The sequence below is a fragment of the Atractosteus spatula genome, chromosome 5, assembly GCF_055471065.1.
Source record: "Atractosteus spatula isolate fAtrSpa1 chromosome 5, fAtrSpa1.hap1, whole genome shotgun sequence".
NCBI classification, from domain to species: Eukaryota; Metazoa; Chordata; class Actinopteri; order Semionotiformes; family Lepisosteidae; genus Atractosteus; species Atractosteus spatula.
Genome location: NC_142710.1, coordinates 63,664,137 through 63,680,521, shown reverse-complemented (window position 1 = coordinate 63,680,521; position 16,385 = coordinate 63,664,137). Strand labels below are relative to the sequence as shown.

The 16,385-nt window shown below is 36.8% G+C and overlaps 1 protein-coding gene across 1 annotated transcript in view; it reads right to left on the bottom strand.

The window, feature by feature from the left end:
* Nucleotides 1-16,385, bottom strand: part of LOC148835455 (voltage-dependent calcium channel subunit alpha-2/delta-3-like) — a 194,756-nt gene that overhangs the window by 136,838 nt on the left and 41,533 nt on the right. The window contains exon 4 of the mRNA XM_088915809.1: nt 2,857-2,973. Coding sequence (XP_088771935.1) covers nt 2,857-2,973 — 117 coding nt within the window. The remainder of the gene's footprint in view (nt 1-2,856; nt 2,974-16,385) is intronic.

The following is a 16,385-nucleotide window of genomic DNA, read 5'->3' as shown; positions in this document are numbered from 1 at the left end:
TGACGCGTAGGTGGTCTTCTACAGACCTTTAGAAATTCTAGTCAGGTTTTGTCATCCATCTCAAATACTGATTACTTATGACAATGCGGTACCATACTCCTACATTCATCTTAGATTAGTATCTCGACAACATCTACACTGTCATGCGGAGAAAACCATGTTTTTCCACTGACATTAGCTGTTGTGTAATATTAACGCCGGCTACAAGCCTGTCATTATATCAACAGTCCTGAAATGAAATTGCAGTGATCCAAGATGTTACTTAAAGCAACTGGGAAAATCTGTAAGCGCAGAGGCGGATTAATGTCAAAGTCTGCTGGAGGGAGAGCTGGAAGCCCCAGTGTCACTGAGCAGCAGGGAATGGAAAAGGCAAAAAAGGCGCAAAGGTACACCAACCCTATTAATATTTTCACATATCTGCAGATGCTGGGAGACACTGGAGGGCAAAGAAAAATATTTTACATTTTCAAAATTCTTCATCAACTTATTAAACAATGCTAGTTACATAAACTAGGCAAAAACGTAAAGAGAATTGTGCCACCTCCATTTTATTTTCACACCTTATACATCTTTTGTTTAAACTGTACACGTCTGTGTGTTGCGTGACTGTTTCTTCCTAGACAGTTATCGGCAATGCTAATGACCTCTTCCAGAGAAAACAGACACTGAAAGGTCTTTTCAGGCCGTAGTGTTTGGAGGTGGAGGTTACAGTTTAAAGCAATACTGGGATGGGAGTATGAACAAACCATCTGATTATTTTTCATGTAATTTCACCCCAGTGCAAATCTTGAATGGCTATTTCCTGATATACAGCGTGCCAGCGTGTTCAGAAGTCATTCTGTGAAAGAGTTAGGTCGTGCATCAAGAGAACTGACAAGCTGACTTGTAACAATCAGCAACAGTTCTAATAATATGATGAGGAGCATCAAAGAAATAAGGGCAAGGAAAACAGGCATATGATATCCACTATTTTACAGTAAAAGAACAGCACATACAGAAACATAGTAAACATTATTACTACAATTTGGACATAATTACTGTACCAAAAAAAAATCCTAGTTTCCAAAAACTCGAGTACACGAAATTGTATTCTTGCATAATTTTTCTTTTTTTGTTCTTCTTGTTAGAGACTCCAAATAGGAACTCTATAGTCATTATTGTACTTTGACACTGGAATTTAAATAGATATACATTTCTTTTGAATCATATCAAAGTACTGTATATCAAATTATTTAATGTACCTGTGCATTCAAACAGTCAAATCATTTCATTTATATTCAAACAGTTTTAAATGTATGTTGCTGTAGGTGAAAACTAACATGTTTTTATGTAATAAATGTATGTCCATATCTCTAATAAATATGCATACAATTATTAATGCGACTGATATTAGGGTGACACAAAAGACAATCTACATTTGAAGCTAGCTTTTGGTTAGGTAAAAATAATTAACGTGACCATCAGGTAGGTTTGTATTATCAAAATATGTATTTCAAATTAAAAGCCAAATTAATAATAAATCGAATTTGAAAACAGACATTTTGTTTGTGATGCCTATCCATATACAAGTGCTTTAACAGAAAATGTGAGCTTCAACTACATACAGGTACGCTGGTGGTGGAGGGGAGTTCCCATTACCTGTAAAGTGCTTTGAGTGGAGTGAGAGAAAAGCGCTATATAAGTGTAAGCAATTATTATTATTACTATTATTATTATTACTATGTACTAGTTTTCTATTGCATGCTAGTGAATTCCTAAACTTATCAACTAACTAAAACAAGCTCTCCATCTTCAATCATGAAAGCTTACTACATGCAAATAACAGTATAAAGTTTTACATGACAAAGGGTGATCATTTGTGATGAATAGCACTACGTCCTTGGAATGGAGCAGATATAGCCCTACCAGAGGACTGAAGCGTGTCTGTAATGAAATTGAATTACTGTATCAGTGCAATTACCTTCCACAGAATGCCAGTCAAGCGGAAACAGTGGAGGTCGAAAACAAAAACACCCACAAATTCTGGCTGTAGCACCGTTACTTTTTCCAGACGACAGTTTAGAAATGTATTATCAAAATATATATGGAGGGACCTTATTGTATCTCTTAAATATGCATTTATATTAAGTCAAGACCTAAGACACACACAGTGCCAGTAACAATATGACTGCGTGGGTTTTAAATTGCTGCTCTGAAGCAGTGGCTTGGATAAGGATGGGACAACATGAAACCCTATTACAGAACTCAACCTGACCTTGAACTCGGCACAGTTAAGCTGCTGAAGAATTTTTCTTACTCTCCCCTATCCCCCTGTTGAACAGGGGGCACATGCAGGAAGACATTCAATTTTATGCAAAACTTGTCATGCAAAAGTAAAAAATGCTTTCTTCTTAGGGATAGATTGTACCCACACTTGAGCCTAATAAGACGATGATATAATTAATAGGAAATTATAGTAGTATTTCTGCTCCATGTGCCAGTATTACTAACAGCCAACATGAGAATCCAGCCCTCTCTTTATCAGTTATCAAATAAATCTATTTTCCTAGTTATTATTACCTGCCTTTTACAAAAATGCTTTGGGCAATACATCCTTTTAAAGTACTCCCCTCGCCAGCTTAGCATAGTTGAAACACCACAGACACACTGAACTTTCTTTCCTGAGAGCACATCAGCTTGACACAGTTTTTATTAAGAAGGATGAATGAAGCAGAGCTCTTCCGAGAACACATTATCACCAACTCCTGCGTAACTTTATAATAATTTTCAGGTACTTTCAAATTAATTACATTGTGGTTTATACAGCACATGCAACAACAAAATCTTAGGTTTTAGAAAAAGAAGTACCGTACGTACCCTCATTGCTTCAGCTTTTTTGTGGAACATTTCTTCCATATTCTGAGCCAACTTTTTGACAAGATGGAGACCATCGATTTCTTCCACTTGGACCGATTTTTCATACTCCTTATATTTCTGGGGAGAAAAAAGATGACAGATTATAAAAGACACAACAAAATCACTCATTACGCACAGATCACAAAACAACACAACACATTTTCTAAACAGTTGGGCCTGTATAGAAAAGGTTACTTTTTTCGTAAAATACTTTTAAGCCAAACTAAATGTGGGCTGTATCCTAAAAAAAATTTAGACGTATCCTAAGATCATATAACTAAACAAATAATAATATTTAGCATTATTTAGCATGTATGCTTCTCCAGATTAATTAGGAGGTCCTACAGTAAATATCAATTATTAGGAGGTATTCATAAGGTAATGTATTTCTCATTTGTTGTAATTTTGATACTTCTCACTATACAGTATGTATGCTCTGATTACGTACAAATTCCATTCAGTACCATGAACGGTGCATTAGAAGTCACGTTCAGTTTCACATGAGTCTCAAACCATCATACATAGCTTCCAAGTGGAAACCAGCACTGAGAAAACCAAGCCCCAGAATTATGTACTTCAATGCGCAAGTGTTGCAATCGGTTGGTATCATGATCCCTTTATTATGATCTTTAAGATATTCTTCCAATGTGGTAAAAGGCACAGACTATAGAGCGACTACTACAGAAAGAGCTGCTGTGATAAATGGGAACTCTCTTCTAATGTATGAAAACCCAGGGAATTATCAACAATGTGCACACAGAGAGCTGCACAAGTATTCCAAAGATACTGTAGATCTCATCACATCATAAATGATCACAAACAAAGAAAAAGATCTCTCCTTCCCAGGGAAACAATGGTATTAAATTATATTAGATACAGTATGACGCCTAACAACTACTGTAGCTCCTTTCACTTATGCAGAGCTCAATCACCTCTACTTCTAATATCCTGAAGATAAATCTAGGTAAGGTCAGACCTTGTATCTACATGCAATCTTTTTGAAAATTAAGTTTGTTGCATTTTTTTCCCCCAATTCAGGGTCATTAGGGAGTCAGAGGATATCCCAGCAAGCAACAGGTGCAAGGCAGGTCCACTCTGCACAGGAGACGAGATGCCAGTCCAATGTTGGGCAGAAACACAGACATAAACATACTCATATCTATGGCCAATTTTCCCAGAAGGAAACTAAACGACCAGTATGGTTTGGGATTGTGAGAGGAAAAGCACAGCACTTGGAGGAAACCCATATGAACACACGGAGAACATAGAAACTCCACACAGACAGCGCCCAGGTCCAGAACTGAGGCCAGGACCCCAGCTCTGCGAGGCAGCAATGTAACAACTGTGCCACCATGCTGCCTGTGTTTATGACATTTTACTTTACATGGAAGATTTAAAGAAATTGAATTTTTAATTGTGGTTTCCTAATGTTACCCTGAATGGCTACATAAGAGTTTGTTTCTGTGTTCAGTTTTTAGATATATAGATCAAACTTTAGCAATATATTCTATACCCCACTGTCCTCAATGCTTAAATCAAAATAACAGTACCCATTCTTACTGGGTAACCCTTTTGAAAGACATTACTGTTTACTTTGAAGAGAGCAATTAAAATCAACTGAACTATAATGAATCTCCACTGTACCTGCTACTGTGGAAAACAAAGGTTATAACAGAGCAAATTAATTCATTTGAACAACAGATAATTCAATAATGTCATCATACAGTAGTTATAGCTATATGTCATCATGGTATAGCATTATAGTTATTGTAATACTTTTAATAACTTTAATTTTCTGTATTTCCAGTATATGTACGCATACTTAACTTCTGTTAACCGATAACCTTTTCATTAATACAATGTGCTAATTAAAGAGATTTACTGTGAAGCAAGTGCTTTATATACATACAGTATAGTCCTGTAGCTCCACATAATTCGTTCTCAGTAATTCACTGTAGATAGCGGAATCTGACTATTCAGTGAAATTCATTTTCTGCAGATAAACAATCTCCTCTTTTTATTACATAATGCATAAGGCATTTTGTTGTGAAATAAAACGAGAAGCTCACACTCTATTGTCCTTTGCAAAGATATGGTATATCTTTTATTGCACTATTATTCTAATGCTCTGTATTGCAATTCTACTGCAGGCTGCTTGCATAAAAAGATAATGATGCTTTGAGACAAAAGAGACAAAGCCAATGTGAAGAATCAAAGTGTTACACTGTAACAAAAGACTGTACAATTAAATGAAATATATATACTGTACTGTATGTGTATTCTCTTTAAGGCTGTGGAAACAACAAAAAAGAAAGAAAGTCGAAAACTCTCCCCTGTTATGAGGCATTAGCATTTGCTTACAACTCCAGCTCTGAGACAGGAACATTCATCATTTCAGAAGGGAGACGCAGTAATGCATTACCTCTACAGCATCTGTTTTACCAGATCATTTCACACAAACACCAGGCAAAGAAAACCACTACTTCACTGTCAGAACATTTAATGCTTTTCATGAATTTGGGTTGCTGTGTTGAGTTGGTTTTTTTTTGTTTTGTTTTTTTTTGCCTCTTCTCTTTTCCATCTCAGGATAACTGAGCACTGGTAAGTACCTGGCTGCCAGGAGCAAACCCTAGGAAACCTGGAGCTTGAAATGCTGCAGCCCAATCACAATAATTGGCTGAAGACGCTGAACACATTACCGACAGCTTGGGTGGGCAGAGACCTATGGGGAAAGCAGCAAGAGGCCCCGGAGGCCACACTGTGATGGAAGATAATTGAAATTGAGACAAAACGCAGCAAAGATAATAATGTGTCGAGATTGGACATTCTGGGTAATGAACTACATTTCAGATAACCCTGACTTTGCAATTTACAGTATACCTGTAATCCTAACCACAGGACGAGGAGGATGATATACAAGAACGAACAGACCTACAGTCAATTAGGCCTGAAAAACACACCAGGGCTCGGCCTTAAAAAGGCATTAACTTTGTCGTACCTATTGACATATTCCATTACAGTCGATTACATAAAATTAAACCTTTTCCATTTAAAACAGAAAGAACACAAAACCTGTGACGGACTCCCCGGAAGATACATCTTATCACTCTGGGTAGTTTTTCATGGAAAATCCATAGGAAAATATCCAGCGCAACGTTAATGGCGATCCTGATCAACGTTTTATTTCACAGTGCCGAGTGGCGCATGGAATTGTGTGAAAGAAGAATCACGATAAGCTCATGCTCGTGGTGCTGCATATTGCCATGAATGCAGATTATACAGCCATGCTGAAGATCACATCAAGTCAAACATGTACAGTACATAACAATTTTAGGAATTATTTCCTACTCATTTGTAACCTCCACAGCCAGTCTTAATACCAGTCTAATCCTGTTCATAAATAAATATATTTTTTTCTCAATATAGATAAAACATATATTACATACAAGACATACAAGAGGAATGAGGAATTTTACTTAGCAACCATATGTACTGAAATGCCATCCCCTTATCCGATTGTATTTTAAATCATTTTCCCCAAAGTTGGTATGAATTTTAAAAAGAGCAGAGCTACTGTACTTTACTGTACTTTTAACTTGAACTGATCACGTTTTAAAGGTATCTTTCCCAAACATTACTCATGATTAATTCCAACTTTTATCCACAGCATACTGTATGTGTAGTGTACACACCAATAATGAGTCTCTCACAGAGGGAAGAAATGTAAAGAAACGTGAAAACTGTTTTTAATTACTCGTTTTAGTTGGAAGACTAGTACAGAGCCCCACACCTCTACACTCTCTCAGGAGACTGGGGATTGCGAGGTTCTGTAGCGTAGGAAAGCACTATGCAAGTCCACGTCTGTGTGCAGTTCTAGTTCAGTTGCGCAGGGAATGAAGTATCACCTCATTACAAAACCTGCCATGTATGAGTGAGTTTGTGGAGCTCCATCTCCTTACAGGCAGACCGGTCTAATCTTCCCACAGCCCCTTGGTGGAGAGAGGAAGATGAAATGTTAAGACTATCAAGGCACATCCATGCCATCACCCCCTTGTGTCACACCAGTTCCATCTATTACCCTGTCATTGCCTCTGTCCTCTAGGTGCTGTGGCACATCACTCCTTCCTTCAGACACTCCTTGCCACTTTCTGTACTTAAATGGCAGTCATGTTTCATTTGGAAAGACGCAGGAGGCAAAAGGTGAAGGAGCGAGGAACTCTGGTTGTAAAAATGTTCCACCTCTAAAAGCATAAAAAAAAACTGCAGTCCCAATTTCTCAGACCGGTTATTAAATCTCAGTAACAAAATAAATTGATTGACGATGTAGAAAACAATTGCCAAATTTTGAATTAAGCAAAAAAACGTGAACTTTGTGGAAGTACTCTAAGTCGCCCTGTTGCTGCAAACTCACATTCGAGTTCCCACGGATTGCAACATGATTTGGCCCTCCCTCTTCACTAGTCTCCATGAAGACCAATGTAATGTGATGTACGAGCACATACAGTACATACAGGTTTCAGGTGTATTCAGAAATGTTCTGCATGCAGCGTTAACAAGGAAGTAGTATTTGTCAGCAAAACTGTGTTGAAATTGAAAGCAATATTTCTATTGGATTAAAAGAGATGTATTCACAAACCTGCTTGTTTATAGTGTAATAGGGCCCCACATACAGTACAGTATCACCAGTCGTTTTGTTGCCTCGTTCTGAATTGCAGAATATGGTGCTGCACATACCTGGAAATTGTGTCTATTTTGTGGTGAAAATGGGAGGTTCTACAAGTTACTGTGTACATTTTAATTTTATTGTGGTTTGAAATGCCCTCATCACGTGCTGATTCTTTTTAACCCCAAAATATAAAAATAGCATTGCAGTTCCCCTTTAAGTTAATTTACCCTACTTACAGGAACAGGCACAGGAAGTTTAGTGTCATATTGTAATTAGCAGTAATAAGAAAAAATAGGAAAAATCTGTAACATTGTAACATTATTCATTTTCGAAAATTAAAAAAAGTGTTTCTATGTGAAACAACAGAACACATTGTTAAAATAATTTATTGTAAACATTCACTTCTCATATAGATTTGTATAGCTTCTTAATGTTTCTAATGGGTCTTACACAGTTCTTCCTGGTAAAGTCAAATGTACTGTATGTGCATCAGAGCATTTTACAGAGCTAACAACATAGGTCAGAAACAAACCAGATTTTTACATTTCTTTATATTAATCAAGGCCTTAAGAAACTGATTAGAAAATCTTCTCAATCAGAACCCACTGTTTACAGCCAATGTTTTCTTTGCCTCTGATTCCAGATGAATTGAAGGTATTAATACTTAGCCTGTGGCTGAATAAAATCATGAAAATTCAGTGGGCATTGATTCTAAGCTCTTGGTTCCACTGCCAAGCAGCAGGTGAAAAGAGAGAACGCTCTTTTTAATCTTCCCATTCATTCTGATGGGATGACTAGGACAGAGTTTCACATTTCTGATTCTTTCTTTTGCCTGGTGCTCCGACACATTGTACACAGAAAACAAAATAAAAAGATCACAAGAAAAATCAGTGGAAGCACACTGGCATACCAGCAGGTAAGTGTAGTGGATGATGATGACGACAATTAGATATTTTATTTATCAGAGCTTTTCAAAACATTAAAAATGCTGTAAAAAATGTAACAAAGGTAAAAAAAAGTAAAATAAAGTAAAATGACCAAATATAACCTAGAGTTATATACACAATTATACATTAAAAGCTTAATACAAAGTGAGTTTAAGTCACTTTAAGTGAGTTTGAAAAAATGTCCACAGTCCACAGAGTGTCTAAATAATATACAAAATCATGTTTTAAAGCAAGACATCTAAGCTGATGAAGCATGCCTAACAAAGATGGACACTTCATAGGTAATTCCAGCCCTCAGGAACTGAAGACCTGAAGGTTTCTACAGGTACTTTTAATGACCAAATGATACGCACTGAACAAAAAGGGGTAACTTGAGATCTCTGTTACATAATTAGTTCAAATAAGTTAGTTCAGAGGCGGAATGAAAGTGAGTGAATCCTGCATGAGAGATTCACAAAGGCACCACTCTTTAGACAGTAGCTAACTCATCCACGCCCCAAGACCAGAATTTTACACGGGCTCGGCTTCAAGGGTTCACTGCCTGCAGCAATCAGGGAAGGGAGCTTTCCACATGTCCTTGTAAAGTCTGGTACCAACTTCTCTCATGCACCAATATCCAGTAATAGCACAAGTGTTCATCCATACAGTATATTAATACTGTTTTGTCCACAAGACAGCATATACAGTATACTGCTAAATCCACAGAATGACTCATGTTTCTTCACAGTCATGGCCTTGTCCTTTGTCTTGCTTACAGCAGTAGCTGTTTCTTTACATTACAGAGAGATTGCATGTTGTAGTACAGCACATAGCATACAAAAGATAAAAAACCAATGTAATTTTATGAGGTTTCATGCATTCAAACACTAAGTCCTATCCACGATGTATCAGATTTATTTGGTGCAATTTAATTCTTACGTTTTAATGAAACAGGTAAAGTTGTCATTTTTATTTATTTTAAGCCATTTGTTTCCTCTATCAGAGCATTATACAGTATGACACCAGCCCCTGGAATAAACCCTGTGCAAGCAGTTCTGAAAAGAAAGGCACAACCTGGTCTGGATGATTAATGAACTAAAAGAACCTAATTTCACAAGGACAGGCCATCCCCAATTCACAACTTTTACCTAATTTTCCAGCTGGATAGAAATGGAATGAAACTTTTACCTTTCACACATTGTGATTCTGCAGCACCCTCACCCCCGCCTCACTCCCTGCAATTAGCCCTTGATTACCTTGTCCAGTATGCTGTCTTCCCCCAGCCAAGGGGATGTGATTGCAACCCTTTCATAAAATAGTCTAACACACAAAGTCATCCATCTAAACTGCAGAATTCCTCAAGTCCAGGTTTAACACAAAATAAACCAAATCTGTTTTAAAATAATCAACAGTCTCACGAACACTGTTGCAAAAGAATTCTTTTCTAACAGGATTATAAAGATCTCTATCAGTGTATTTTTTTTTGCCTGGAAGAGCATGCCACACGTAATGTTTTCTTTTCTTAATAAAGTGTCACTTTTGATGGATGGCTGTGTGCGTGTGCTTCAGGGGTCCATACCTGAACCGTTTTTATTTACTTCTTTAAATAAATTGGCAGCTCGTTGGTTAAGCCTTGTGTGCCAATAACTTAATGCTATGGCCTTAAACAGCACTACTCACAGATTTCTGCACCTTGCCGGTGTTCACACGCATTTCTTTGAAATTCCATTTTTTTTACAGCTTAGAATTGATTGTATTACCGTTTAAAGAAACAAAAGAAAAGAATGGTATTGAAAGCCCAGAAAGAACCTTGGTGAAATAATGTTTGCACCAATAACCGTATGTACTGTACGTACTGTAGCATGAGGGGGTGGGCAACAAGTTAAGGAGGTAGCTCATTCAAAGTCAAACTGAATTAATCGATTTCGGATTTCTGCAATAAAACATCATAGAGAGCCTGATAGACTGTAAATATTACATCGCCCATTGGGGACGAAATGTAGAAACAGTAGATCTAACTTGTTCCTGAGAGCTTTGGAAAACGAGTGAGGTTGTGTGTCATGTTCTGAGGACCAAGCAATGAGAAACGCAAGCTGAAGATTAAATTTTGCATGGACTGAATGACTAAAAAACAAATTAACCAGTTAAAAAGACAGGGGTGCTGGGAACAAATGAATACTAAAAGTAACATAAACCATTAATTAGGCTATTAATATAGACCTACATAGGACACAGATTTAGCCCCAGGACTATATGATGAGAAATACTTATTTGATCCATCCAATGTAAATAAATAGAATGAGACTTTTTAACTGAATTGCTGTACTGATCGTCCTAAATAAAAAAAGTACAATCTGCATTCAGAACAATTAGTCTTTTATAGCTGTCATCTTAAACATTCACAGAAGCAACTGACATGCAGCCTGTTCATGGAGAATTCCAGGATTTAATTCTTCAGCCTGATTTACTTACTCTTGAGAGGACTTGTTCAAGCTGTTCAGTAGCTACAGTATATAATCAATACTTTTCAAGTGTGGACTTCACAGGATATAGAACAAATGTAACTGTAACAGAACCAAATAAATCCAAATTACATATTTAAAACCATATCAAATTCATTTGCATCAAAAGTTAGGGACTCATGGATCAGTAGCTCAGACACACTCTAATCTGACACTTTGCAGTCCAAATTTAAAATTTCATTTATTTTCTTTCCTAGAGTAAGGGTAGGTTAATGCTGGCATGACTGAAAAATAGAAAATCACTGGAACAAGAAACAAATCACATAAAAATGCCAATATTTTAATGCATAACCATTAACATGCAATTTCATATTCAACAAAGTATTAGCTATTGCAGAGTGGTTCAACACCAGTCCTGAAAGGCTGATTTGAAGATTTTCAATCAAGCTCAGTTCCTACTGACCTTAATCAGCTGTTCTTTGCTTCTAGCTATTCAGGTGCTGTTTTAAAAAGAGCAAACACCAGGAGGGCACACACATAGGAGCAGAGTTACTGAATAAAGGGCTAACCCACAGGCTTATATTAGAGCTTCCTGGAAGGCTATTCCAACAAGATCTGCTTTTAAGTAATTTGTGTTGTAGCATAAACGTTGCCAAATAAAGAAAGAAATACTAGGTAAATCCACTTTTTTGCCTTTAGTTGATCAAAAAAGGTACACTGAAGACAATCTGATAACAGTTTAGGTTGCATTAAAAGAAACAACACATAGTGAGAGCATGGGCCTGCTACTGGAATAGTTTGTGAACAAACTCATGTCTGTACACATCTTTAGCGAGTTTTCACACACAGTCACAACATAATTCCAAATTCAATCATCCATTTTCACAATGAATGCATGTTTATTCACCCTAATGTCATTCTGATCACCAGCTGTTGTACAGCTCGGGGATACCAGCGTCTGAAAATATCATTTTCCATACATTTGTCAGCTTCATGAAAAAAACAGTTATCCTACTGTACATAAAGAAGTTTTGAATGCTATTGCCATATTACCTATATAACACTGTTTCATAGATTGCACTGTCAATGAAAGGGCTTCAAATACCAAATCTGAGCAAATTGGGTGTTAACATATTTTAAAGACTCCAAAAACTTTTGTATTTGTTAATTACAGACACAAACACACATCGTGCTTTAATCCTGTACTCAATTTTAACAAAAATAATTGTTCAAATCATTTTGGCAAATTCACTGTGATGTCAGAAACTAAATACAATTTTACACCTTTATACCCTTCATTGAGTTGTTAAAAACTTGCATACTGGCTTTGTTACAATTACTAACTGCTGCTGTAACGAGTAAAAGATATTTCTACATGAACAAACGTAAGTGAAAATAACAAAAATCTAATTCAATTATTATTATCCTTGAGATTTTTTTTGAGAACTTGATGAAAATGCTCACTATATTCCAGTCCATAATTGCAAACTGTTTAGTATTAAATTGCTAAATTAGTATTAAATTAAATTTTTATATTTTAGGGTTAGAAATAATCAGCATCAATGAGTGCATTTCAAACTATAATGAAAGTAAAATGTACACAGTAACGCGTAAAACGTCCAATTTGCATCACAAAGGAGACTAAATTTCCAGTTATGCGCTGTGCCAGTTCTGCGATTCAGAACGGGGCATCAACACTTCCAGAGATGTGATGCAGACTTATTACATTCTAAACAAGCAGACTTGTGAATACTTCTCTTTAAATCCAATACAAACATTTCTTAGAGACGGTCTGGCCAATAAATACTACTTACTTGTTAATTCTGCACGCAGATCACGTTGGAACATTTCTGCTGTAAAAAGTCTGCTTCATAACCTGTACTTATTCGCTCGTTCATCGCATCACATTACATTAATCATTACAGCAACTAGTGAGCAGGAAGGGCTGCGTCACATCACAATTCTTGCAAACTCTCGCGAATACTCACGCGCTTACTGAGACGCACTTCTGCAATTCAAAACGAGGCAACAAAACAACTGGTGATACTGTACTGTATGTGGGGCCCTATTACACTGTAAACAAGCAGGCTTGTGAATACACCTCTTTTAATCCAATAGAAATATTGCTTTCAATTTCAACACAGTTTTGCTGACAAATACTACTTCCTTGTTAACGCTGCATGCAGAACATTTCTGAATACACTTGAAACCTGTATGTACTATATATGCTCGTACATCACATTACATTAGTCTTCATAGAGATTAGTGAGGAGGAAGGGCCAAATCATGTTGTAATTTGTGGGAACTTGAATGTGAGTTTGCAGCAACATGGCGACTATACAGTACTTTCACAAAGTTTGCAGTTTTGTGCTTAATGCGAACTTTGTCATTTTTCCTAGATCGTCAATGAATTTATTTTGTTACCGAGATTTGATAACCGGTCTGAGAAATTGGGACTGTAGTCCCCCTTTAAAATGTAAAACCTTTAAAGATGGTAATTTAAGGATATTTTTAAAATATTTATTGTAATTGGAACCAATGCTTTTAAAAATAATGCACATTTCAGCCTTGTAATTTACTGCAAACAATGAACGTTTGGTAAAAAAAAATACATTAAGCTTACGTTAAAATTAAATACCAATATTTAGACCTTTTTTCTTATCCTTGTTTTATACAGGACATTTGTAATAAAAATGTAAGCAAAGTGTGTTTCACGAAAGACCGAAGGGGTCATCTTTGGTTATTAACACCGAGGCAACACAGAAGACTTCTTCCAGTCACTGAGGCAGCTGAAGGTCAAATCATTCACACATGACATCATCTGGTTGTATGGACAGATACTCCATTTCCGGGCTCGGGTGGCTGTGACGACTGAAGCAAGTAAAAAAAAAGCCTGCTATAATGGAAATGTGACACGCAAGCTGCTCTGGTGGAGCTAGATAGCACGGTGCTGACGGTGTGGGAAACAACAGACTGTGTACGAGGGCCCACAGCTCCTGTCTCAGAGGGATCTTGGGAAAAACCTTAGTCACAGAACGCCTCAGAAAAGGGGTGAGAGCAAAACCACAGATGCTCTCTTATGAAAGAGGAATGTGTAGAAATATACCGTCAAAAAGCTTTCTTCTGTTTTTTTTTTGTTACATACTGTATTGTTCTCATCTAAAACAGCTCCGCTTTTTCAGATAAAAAGAGCAAACCACATAAAACTAGAAAATACTTGCTTTCTCCTCAGGTTCAGCAAGAGCTTAGTATAGTATACCGTAGCTGCTGGTCAGTTATTTATCTCCTCCAGTTGAAAACACAGTGAGTCAGATAATAAGACTGTTAGTTTCTCTTCTAAACTCCACCACACTTGGCATTCTGGCAGCTCTTTAGCCTTTACATTGAATTGCTTACTTTTTGCATCAGTAACATAAAACTTACTTTTGGGAATTTCAGCAAAACATAAATAGGCAACATGTTTAGCAGTGTGCTTCCACAACTGAGACTAGCACCAACCCAAAGTTTTATTCCATGCTGAAAAGAGAAGAAAAAGAGACACAATGTTTCGGCTGTGGAGCCTTCTTCAGGTCACTGTCTCTTTTCTTCTCTTTTCAGCATGGAATAAACCTTTACTCGTTCCTTTGCAGCTACCTACGTGAACTACAGTACTTCTAACCTAAGGTTAGCAGGATGATAAAACTGTCCAGCAATGATAGAAACACTAAAAATAACTTTCCAGATTGGACACACTTATAAAGCCCACTCTGATATTTTATTTTTTCTGGCAGATTATCACTCTCTCCTCCTGCTTATTTGTTTAAAAGGAACACAGAAGCCAGATCCTTATGTTTTTCAGGCATGATACCACAGTGCATGCAAACCCATGTGCATGCAAACCCATGCATGTGCCTTTGTACAATTTCTCCATGTTTTTGGTCAATTATAGGATATAAATAATGAATGATTTGTTCGCATTCTCCAAGTATACATTTTTGGTGTCAAATAATGTTTGAAATATAAAGGTGAATGCATAATTCTCATTAGACCCTTTACTTGGATTCAAATAGTTTTTTTTAAATAGAAATTCAGAATCACTAGTTATTGTTTTGTAACCAACTGATTTATACTGTAAAAACCAACTGTGTGCTTCTCACACCTCTGCTCATAGTTAAGAATGTACAGTAAGTGCAAAGGAGGCTACAGAGGTTACTATATCATTTGAAACCCTAGTTAACTCATCCCAACCCATCCCTTGACGAATCCAGGTCACAGTTGGTCACAGTTCTTTTTCTCATACTGTTGTAATAAGTAGGCTCCTGCTTCAATATAACAGTCCTTTTTAGTTTCTGTTTGGAAGCATAGATTCAACTCTTATAGGAATAATGCCACGTAAAAAGCCTTCAGAAAGTACATGTGAATGTTTCTGAGTGCTTTTAGCTTGCTGTGTAAATTATGCTTTTTGCCTGGAAGAGAGCATGACACACAATTCAATGATTGTGTCAAATATGCTGCAAACAAATGCAGGAAACGAAGAACTTGCAAAAACAAAACTTTATACATGAATCATGCCTTAAAATAAAGGTTTTAGATGGGAATAAAATTAAAAAGGGATATAAAACACACCAAAGTTACCAGTTAATGCACAACTGCATTAAAGCAGAAATTTTATTTCAATACAGTACAAGGCTAACCAAACACAGGACTGCTGAGATAGATATGAGCACATGCACATGATGAATGCTGACTCCTCTTTATTTCATGTCTGTGTTACAAAATGCCAATTGATGCCTAGAAACCTGTGTTCCAATTATAGTTTTACATGTTGTGGCTAAATTGATAAAGTATTCCTCCATGTACCAGTTAGGTAAAATCAGCTTGCTGTCAGTTGTTCTGCCTCACTTTATTATACGGGGCAAGATGTATATGTACTGTATGAACGTGTTATTTACCCAAGCAAAAGCATCTTTAAAATCTGTTGGAAAAACCTTTCTCATGTACAAGAATAGCCTTCCCTTTCCCTGGGTACATGAGGCAACAAATTACTCTCTCAAAGGAAAGAACGACGGTCTTAGATGAAGTGGAACAATTAATTTCACGCTTGTCCTCCCCGCTTCAATAGTGTGTTGATTTGAATCAGATATTTGTGGCACACTACCACATGCAGTGGACAGTTCCGACGCCTCTTGAGTGGACGTACCGCAATGATGATTACCACTATAACACAATCTATCAACAAGAATAATTATAATATTGATCAGAACAGGTAGGTCTTTCAAATCGGAATCAATTCTCAGGGGCCTGATGAGCAACAGAAACATCTAATGGACTATTCCATCACCAGCAGTCTTTACAAGTGACTACATCAGCTAATATGCTGGAAAGCTCTTAATAATTACTCATTGACTCTAAGTTTCCACTTCAGTAGGTATAACGAACCAACGTACTGTAGCAAGC